We start from the raw sequence: 9,769 nt of genomic DNA, 5'->3' as shown, positions 1-9,769 counted from the left end.
TCCTCTTCCGGATTTCGTCTTAGGTTCAGTTGCTAGTAACGGTGCGATTATGTATTTGTACTTGTTCCCCTGTTACTCTTTACCTGACTCGCGCGCTGTGATCGCGTCTATACGCGTTCGTCACCAAAGCATGCTCCTGTACTTTTCCAAATCGTCATCCGTGTACACGATGTCATCGGGAAGTCTCTTGAAAACCAGCTCGTAAAGACCTGGTGTACCTTTGTATCGAACATTGTCGAGAATTATGTGATCTTCATGGTCTACGTCAAACGGCTTACAACCGAACTTCATTCCATCGTTGCTCAAATAAACTCCGTAAACGTTATCTATGTCTTTGTCACCGCGTATGACAGCCTCAACATACTTTTGACTCAGCGGACCCAATTGAGCCCGCAACGCTTCTTGACCCTCTGGCGTTTGCACTTCTCGTTGAACGGACGTGCGAACGATTCGTTCGTGGTTTCGAAAATGCTCTCGTCCTCGGTTGGAAGATTCATCGGCGATTGTATGGTTCCAATCGTCGTAAGCGGTGTAGAGGTTATCGTTGGCGCATCCGGTGCATCGCTCGATTCGGTTCGAGGCTTTTCGATTTATGTGATTTGCGACCCACTAGTTTCCTCTTTATCCCTCCTTATCACATCTTCTTCTCACGCTTCGGGGCGCGTAGTATCGGCGCGTAGTATTTCAAGCCCTACGTCTGGCTCGCGCTTCGGGGGTGTAGGGTACTTCAACCGCCACGTCCGGCTCATCCTTCACCGCACGTATGCTCGAGTTGTCAACGATCTTTTGCAGCGGTTCGATAATAGGTCCAAGATGTGTCCTCACAGCGATATCGTCATCGATCATACCGGTCTTCAGAGCACGATGTTTCTTGCGGACTGATTCGCTCGTTTTCTCAATCTCCTTCACGATCTTTTCACACTCACGAATATCGCTGCTCCCAACCATGTTGTCGTTCGTTCGCGTTTTACCCCGACAGGATATCGACAACGACTAACCGCTCTGCGGTACCGCAAATTCGATAAATCCTCTTCTGTACCGCCGTTAGTGAGCGCACTATCCTTGTCTATCACTAAGAATCCATACTCGCGTTGCCAACAACTGTGACACAATGAACAAAATCACTATACGGCATGTCAGTATTTACGTGATCATTGTACACGTGTTTCAAGTTGGTACCATCCTGTTTGAACAGGATCAGCAGGTTCGCGTTGTCGCGTATAAGATGTTTCGGTATTCTCGCATACGTCTGACAGAGATAGAAGGAGTCGACGTTCAAGTGACGTCCCATCGAGAAGTATTCTCTCACCGTATCTTGTTTATCACACGCCACATCATCAAAGACGAAGATCGAGTTTGAACGTGCCTCGCACGGTGGAATGACGTCACTGTTATTGGAGAATGTAAAGTAGCCGATTTCATCGATCGATGTCAACAGATTCTCTAGGTACTGATATTTCGGCTGCTGCAACGACTTCGAGTACACGTACACGTTCTCGAAACGTACACCAGGCGGACTTTCCAGTAAGCTTATCAGAAAGTTGGTTTTACCACAGTTCGAGGGACCGCAGATGATCGCGCGTATAGTGGTCGGCAGCATCGGGCCATATTTACGTATCGCCTCATTGTCCCCCATCTGTCGTAATCTATCGTCGCAGTTTGTAACCCGTATCATCAATGGTTGCCGCACGAATCTCATTTTGTCACTTCTAGGTGGAGGAGTCGCACTCGTATTTATAAGCGCGTGAAACCGCAGATCGCTCAGTGTCAAAATGTTTGTCACGCTGACGAGTCCTTCCGATATACTCGGTTTAACCACTGAGCAGTTGTAATTTGTGCCAAAGGTAATTCTGTTGCGGGAGTGCGAGAACTATATCGAACACGTGTGGAACAAGCTCCCGGAGCATATAAAGGTGGATGCAGAGGTGCAGACTTACCGCCGTTGTTACAAACATTACAATCAACCGTGGCAACGAACGCACATCGACGGTCCGGCACCGTTGATCAAGGATTGCGGTGAATGTCAGCGCTCGCGACGAACGAATCAGTGCGAGGCGGAAGTCTGCTGAATCGTGCGATAAACACGCTTCCTTTGGAGCTGCATATCCCCGGCTATCAGTTTTGTGGTCCAGGTACGCAACTCGCGAAACGGTTAGCCAGAGGTGATCCGGGTATAAATCCGTTGGACGCAACGTGCCGTGAGCACGACATAGCGTATTCTCGGAGTAAGGATCTCACCGAGAGACACGCGGCTGACAAGATACTCGCCAAGAGAGCGCGAGAACGCATTTTCGCGAGGGATTCGACTCCGGGAGAGAGAGCCGCCTCCACGGCTGTCTGGGCAGCGATGAAGGCCAAGACGAAGTTCGGTATGGGTCTGAGGACGATGAAGAAGAGAAGACGACGAAGAAAAGAACGACAAAGAAACGGATACTTCCGATAGCGAAACGCGGCGGTGTATTGCCGATTCTACCGATGCTGGGTGCGCTCGGATCGTTGGCCGCCGGGGCAGCAGGGATCGCGAAAGCGGTGAACGACAGCAAAGCCGTGCAGCGTCAACTGCAGGAAATGCAGCGTCACCATCGTGCGATGGAAGGTCGCGGACTGTATCTCGCCCCGTACAAACGAGGACAGGGTGCGGTAACGAAGAAGAAAAAAAAAACGTCAAAAAGGCGTTAAAGATGTCTACAGGTGTAACCATCAACGTACAATTTGATCAACTGGCAAGGCGTATGCGCGTGCCTTTCTTTCGCGGCGTTTTCATGCGCAATTCTTTACCGATGGGCGGTGTACATCGAAATGAGAGTGGTATCGTGAATTTGGATGATGCGGATGGCCCCGGTACTCATTGGGTAGCGTATGCAAAGAGAGGCGACCGCGTCCTATATTTCGACAGTTTCGGTAATCTTCAACCGCCCAAGGAGTTAGTCCAATATCTTGGCAGCAATGCAGTGAAGATCGAGTACAACCGCACACCCTATCAGAAGTATAATCAGAGAATTTGCGGTCAATTGAGTCTACAGTTTCTCCAGACAGTTGATGAATTTAAGGCTTGACGATTCAGTGCAGTGGTTCGGTATTCTCTCTGCATTTTGTGAAACATGTTGTTGACGTTTACATTGACAGGCAAGAGTAGCATCCTCGCGGCAAACTACTTTCCAGCCATAGATTTGAGTGACGGTGATTATGAACTCGGTCTGGTTGTCTTCGAAACGTATCACACGATACCGAACGTGAACGCTTCGAACAATAAATTCTACTATGGTGATGATGATAAGGAGATTACGATTCCCGATGGATCATATGAATTGAACACCATAAACCAATATCTAAAACGCACGCTCATACACTCGCAACGTATGAAACGTCCCGTCGACGGTGTACGGCGCAGCGTCACGCATCTGACGAAACGAGAGGATGACAATGATGAGGATTATTCAATAGTACTGCGCGCTAATCACAGCACGATGAAGAGTGAAATCAAGTGCGCATACAGAGTGAATTTCAGCAAGCCTAACAACATAGGATCACTGCTAGGATTCTCTGTGAATCGTATCTTACAACCTGGAAAATGGCACGAATCGGATGTACCGATAAAAATAATGAATGTAAACATTATTCGTGTGGAATGCAGTGTGACTGCCGGTGCATACAGCAATGACAGACGCGTGCACACGATACATGAATTCTCGCCGAGGGTGACACCTGGATATAAGATATCAGAAACACCTGCGCAGATCATTTACCTTCCGATCATCGTCAAGAGCGTTACGGAGCTAACGATACGCGTTGTAGATCAAGAGGGACGACTACTCGATTTTCGCGGTGAGGAGATTACTGTCAGATTACACGTGCGGCGGCGGCAAGAGTAACAGAACGTGGGAGCGTTGGTGATGCTCGTGTTAAACGACAATTTTGCAAGAGGTAATATTTTTCCGAAGAAGTCAACTGCTGTTACGGTATCGCGTGATAATAATACAACTCGACAACTTGATAAAAGAAGGAAGCTCACCGCATCGAACATTGCATTTTTGAGATCTTTGGGTTTCGCAGTACGAAATATCTAAAATGACAGAGATTCTCAACATCGGGGGCAAACCGATCTTTGACGATCACATCGTCAAAATCGAGACTCACACGTACAATCCGTATGCCAACACAACGTTTGGATACAGCGATGAGATACGAATACCTAAACAACATCAAAATTTGTATATGTTACCATGCGAGAGTTTTCTATACGTCGAGAGTAAATTAACGATAAAGAACCCCACAGCGAATAAGCGTGCTGTATTGGAGAATAATTGCATAGCGTTCATGTTCGATGAGATTCGCTATGAACTCAACGGTGTGGACATTGATCGCAACAGAAACGTTGGAATAACCTCCACTCTGAAAAACTATGTATCTCTAACGACATCAATGAATGAGATGTTGAAGAATGCCGGATGGGATATCACGAATTTTTCAAACGGCGAAGAGGGCCACGTCAACTTTTGCGTACCGCTTAGCATGCTGCTGGGATTTTGTGAAGATTACAGGCGTGTAGTGATTAATGCACGTCATGAATTGGTCCTCATACGCTCACGCAACGACAACAATTGTCTAAGAGGAGATGCCGAGATCCAGCCTGAGATTGAATTACTCAGAGTACAGTGGCGTATGTCCCACGTCGCATTGAACGAGATCAACAAGCTGGCTATGCTACGAACTCTGGAGAGTGGAAGATTTCTGAGCATGAGTTTCCGCTCGTGGGATCTGCAAGAATTTCCTCTGCTGCAGAGCACGACTAAGCATTCATGGACCGTCAAGACCACTACTCAGCTCGAGAAGCCGCGATACGTCATCTTTGCGTTGCAGACTGGTCGAAAGAATAACATAACGAGAGCGATAACTCGATTCGACGCTTGCAAATTAACTAACGTAAAACTTTATCTAAACTCGGAATTTTATCCATACGACGATTTGAACCTTGATTTCGGTAAGAAGAGATATGCCATCCTGTATGATATGTACGTGCGGTTTTACAAATCGTATTATGGAAGCAATCATGATGAGGTGCTTCTTCCCATCGACAAATTTGGTTTTTGTGGCCCCTTCGTCGTCATCGATTGTTCGCGACAAAGCGAATCTGTGAAGACTGCCACCGTCGACGTGCGATTAGAGTTCGACTGCATGGAAGACATACCAACGAATACTACAGCCTACTGTCTCATCATACACGATCGCGTGGTCGAATACAGCCCGTTGACCAACGTTGTGCGCAGAATCACTTAAGCGTGCGACAACATCGAGAACCTGATATATAAAACATCCGCGATTCATCGAGAACGATTGTAGTCGTCTTCTTCTCGACGCGTTGATACAACAACGAGCAACCATGTCCGTACCAACGTTCGCAGATCTGCAAGGCTTCATCGTCGGCGGGAACTTTATCGTGAAGGAGTTTGTCGTGCTGAGAAATGGAAATATTCTCTCTCACTACATTTTTGGACCCCGCGGACCATAGTGCGGTCTCACCAGAGCGGAGAGATCGCAAGCCTCTTGGCTGACGGCGCATCATCATAGAATACAATGGGAGGATAGAACGATTCCGTACTGCTGGACCAGGCGTTTAATCACGAAGGCGGTGATGGACGATGACGACGACGAAGCACCACCCATCGTATACGTCAAGGGACTCGAGAAACGCGAATGGTTGCGAAATCTGCTTCTGGATGATGATATCTACATCGAGACTATTGACGCTCACTATGAGGACGTACTATCTTTGAATAAGCTGAACGTTACGCACACTTTACGTTGTAACAAACATGTATCGCACTGCGCTTTGCAAAATGTATTTAAAATGTTCAGCTGGTGGTCTCAACATAAAAATAAAATATATTATGTATAAAATACGTTTTAATTTTTTTACTTCCTTTATTCATTCTTATTTCCTTTTTTTTCACCGCTGCGGTAAAGAATCGTATACACGTTCGAACCTGTTCACGCACGTTTAGTTTGGATAACCCCCTCCCCTGTTGTGGTAAAGAATCCCCTCCCCTGCGGTAAAGAATTGTATATATACGCGTATAGACGCGCACATTCAGTTTTGTATCAGCTACAGCGTGTGAAAAACCTCAATTCTAACCAGCAGCAGCAATGAACTCCGCTGTGAGAAACAGTATGAACTATTACGTTCCATACGTTCTGCCTCAGGATGCTGAAACTCCACCGAAAAAATGTACCAGGTACGTTAAAGGATTGTCTTTTATCTTATACTTATGATTTTAAAGAAAATATTTTTACTCATGATTTTTTTCCCATAGCGTTTTACTCACACGTCATGCGATTCGCATACTGGGCAAGCGATATGCACTGACGGCTACGGAGTATAAGTATTTGGAAATCAGCATCAATGTCGGTCCACCGAGCTACGTTGAGATTGCGATAGGAGATAATCGCGGGAATGAGTTGATCCTGTCTCTCGAAACGTGGAAGGGGCTCTATGAACAACGATTGGATATTCAGAATCATTTTTACAAGGATGTTCACGATCGTCCTATCAGCGTTGGACCGTTGATAGTGCAATTCAGTGAGAGTCCAGTGTGTGATGCGAAACTCATATGTCTTGAATCTTTTAACATACGTTTGACAATGATCGAATCGACATTCTTCTCCATGTTCAACCTGGACCGATGTATCGATTTGATGTTCGACCACTTGAACCGCATGGTCGGTAAAGTCGATGCAAAGATCACGCAATTTTCTAACATGGCGTCCACCAAGCCTAAAAATGTATCAAATGCGATACGAGCTAGCGATTGTTACGATGAGAATCACCTTATCGATTGTGAACTGTTGGCTCTAGTGTTTAGTAAACCGATGTAAAAAACATACAATAAAAAAAATACTGTTCTAAGCATAAATTGTAATATTATTTTTCCACACCTATTTCCCGTTTTCCTCACATGAGTGCATCTATGCGACAATTAAAGTATTAAGAGGATCCTGGAGTCGTTTGTATTACCGACATGAGTGATTTTTATGGGGATTTTGGAGTATCCCGCATTACCGAATGACATTTTAAACAAATCTTTTTATTGATAAAAGAGAAAAATTTCTATTTATTTATTTATTAATTTATTTTCTATAACGTTTTTTACGGAAATCAAATCTTTAGAGTGTGTAGAATTAGGAGCAAAAAATTTTTTTAAACCATATTGCAATTTCAACTAAGATATGAGCAAAATGTTAGAGCGCGCACGGTCGAAAAACAGGTTTCATCAAACAATAGGGAGCCGGGTGAAACGTTCAGGTAGTAAGGATTTTATTACAGATTTATTAAGGAAGAATAAAATTAAGAAGTAACATTATTTTTTATTTTTATTTTTATTATAATATGTTTTTTTATTACAATATGTTTTTTTTATTACAATATGTCTTTTTTATTTTTTATTATATTTATATATTTTACAAAACGTTTATTTTTATATATTTTATAAAACGTTTTTATTTTTTTTTAAATTTTTATCTTCATCTCCGCTCTCCTGTTCCTCTTCGTCCATGTCCTCTTCCTCCTCGCTCTCCTCCTCCTCTTCGCTCTCCTCTTCCTTTGTGTTCTCTTCCTCCGCGAACCTTACGCATTTGCGTTCACAGAGGAATACTGAAAAAAAAACATCAAAGACGCTCATTAGTTAATTTAAAATAAAGCAATAAATAATAAAATAAAAAGAAAACTCACCGACATCCTCGTCGTCATCCCTCCTCAGTCTCTTTCTCTCAAATACAATTTCTGTAACATGAAAAGAGTTGGTTATTACACTTATTCATAATAAAATGCAGTTGAAAAGAAAAAAGAAAAAAATAACTCACTTATATCGTCACCCTCCTTCTCTTCCTCAATTCTCCACAATCTCTTTGAATCGTATACTATTTCTGAGAAAATTTACAAAAAAATTTATTACATCGTAAATAAATGCCATTATAAAAAAATAAAAAATACTCACCAACATCTTCGTTCTCTTCTATCCTCAATCCTTTTTCTAAATCCTCACTGATGTCATCCCACTTTTCCTCCTTTCACTCCTCTAGCCCGAATAACTGTTTTAAATTATATATGTCTTCGCTGACATCTCGTCGTTCCCACAATTCGTTGAAATATTCATTTTCAATCCTTATTCCTCTACGCTCCTACCACGTCCACTTAGCGTTCTCGATATTCATGAATTCCTTTATTGTAATATTAACTGCATCTAGAAACTGTAAAAAGGTTAAAGTAAAGGGACAAACGGATGTATGTAAGTATGTATAGATGATTGTATATTACTTACCCCGACATCTGGGTAACGTATCTCCAACATATCTTTTATTGTTTCAACAACTTGTTCCATGTTTTTCACTCGGCACGTTATATATACAGCTTCTTACTACCGATCACGATCGTCCAGAAACCAAAGATTGAATGCTCGTTTTGGAAATATCTTGGAAGAAGGAAGCTAATTTTTCGCGTGTAGCCCGTAGAAAAATAAGAGTAGGGTTTGCTAGAGGCGAGGGTGGAGACTTGATGAGGAGGGGATTTGTTGTTAATTTTGGGGAACGTAGGTAATAAACTTCCAACAGCGAGTGAGAAACCTTTGTATTTTTCAACAGAGAGAAAGTTTAGGATTTAGAGAAAACTATTTTTCGTGCTATCAAGTACGTTCTAACACTATACTAGGTCCGGCGCCAGTCGTGATAAACGTCTAGATAATTTTCGTGGTTGGCGCCAGTAGGATGTCAGAACGTACATCTGAGTAAAAAAAAGTCCTGAAAGAATTCAGTCGTATAAGAATTTATTCATATTATAATAAGAGATTGTTAAGATATAATGTAAAATTACTTACCTATGTCGGGATCGAACCTGGGGCGGGCCACCCATATGACCACTCACTCAATCACCTGAACCACGCAGGTTACAATCAAGTTTAAATGTTATACTACACATAGCTTATCCGCTGAACGTTATCTTACGATATATTAAAATCAGAGTTAAACATTCCAGCAGCCGAGTGTTGGCGCTTCAATAGCAAAAGTACCGCATGGTCATGAACATAATCTTAAACAATAATTCCTAGAATAAAGATAGAAAAGTGCAGTAGGGTAATAAAACATACCCTTCGTAACGTCATACCCCCTCACTCTCACCCTCCCTCGGGTTTGGACCACCGCCGGCCCAGAACCGAAGTGGGTTGGGACCGATCTTACCCCCTCCCTCGGGTTAGGACCCCCGCCGACCCAGAACCGACCTGGGGTAGGACCAATCTTACCCCCTCCCCAAAAGTGGTCCAGAAGTCTTCTAGATACTCTACTATTATATATCGTAGACTCTTCCATTCCTATGGCTGAATTTTCAGTCCTTTCGATGTGCATTTGACTGTCATTTATATTTTCCAAAATATAATTATCTTTGTATGTCATATTATTATCATTTGCCGATATATGTTCAATATCATTATTATCTAATATAATTTCAGGATTCAATACAACCCCGGTATTAATACCGCTATTATAGTTTGATGAACCTAGATTTTCTTTGCTTAATGAAGCCTTATTTGTGAGGTTAACAACGAGTCTACGTTGTTGCCGCGCAGATAAATCACAAAAATCTTTCCTCGACATTTTTACTTATCTACAGAATAAGTATTAGCAACAATATATTAAACAATAAGTTGATCTGTACTTTACCTTTTATTTTCTTCTGTTAAACTTGTTTCCAATAGTCTCAAGAGATTGGATAGGTTACATT

The 9,769-nt window shown here is 42.9% G+C and overlaps 1 protein-coding gene across 1 annotated transcript; it reads left to right on the top strand.

Annotated features, from left to right (window-relative positions):
- The first annotated feature begins 4,068 nt into the window (after positions 1–4,068).
- Positions 4,069–5,277, top strand: LOC113563038. The gene has a single exon (XM_026974030.1). It carries the CDS (start codon positions 4,069–4,071, stop codon positions 5,275–5,277), a length of 1,209 nt encoding a protein of 402 aa, XP_026829831.1.
- Positions 5,278–9,769: the final 4,492 nt, after the last annotated feature.

Source organism: Ooceraea biroi, chromosome 12 (genome assembly GCF_003672135.1).
Source record: "Ooceraea biroi isolate clonal line C1 chromosome 12, Obir_v5.4, whole genome shotgun sequence".
NCBI lineage: Eukaryota > Metazoa > Arthropoda > Insecta > Hymenoptera > Formicidae > Ooceraea > Ooceraea biroi.
The sequence above is the reverse complement of the archived record's forward strand: the minus strand, read 5'-3'. Positions and strand labels throughout refer to the sequence as shown.

What these genes read in the sequence shown, in the direction of transcription:
- LOC113563038 (XM_026974030.1), top strand. Translation starts at nt 4,069, where the DNA reads ATGACAGAGATTCTCAACATCGGGGGCAAACCGATCTTTGACGATCAC.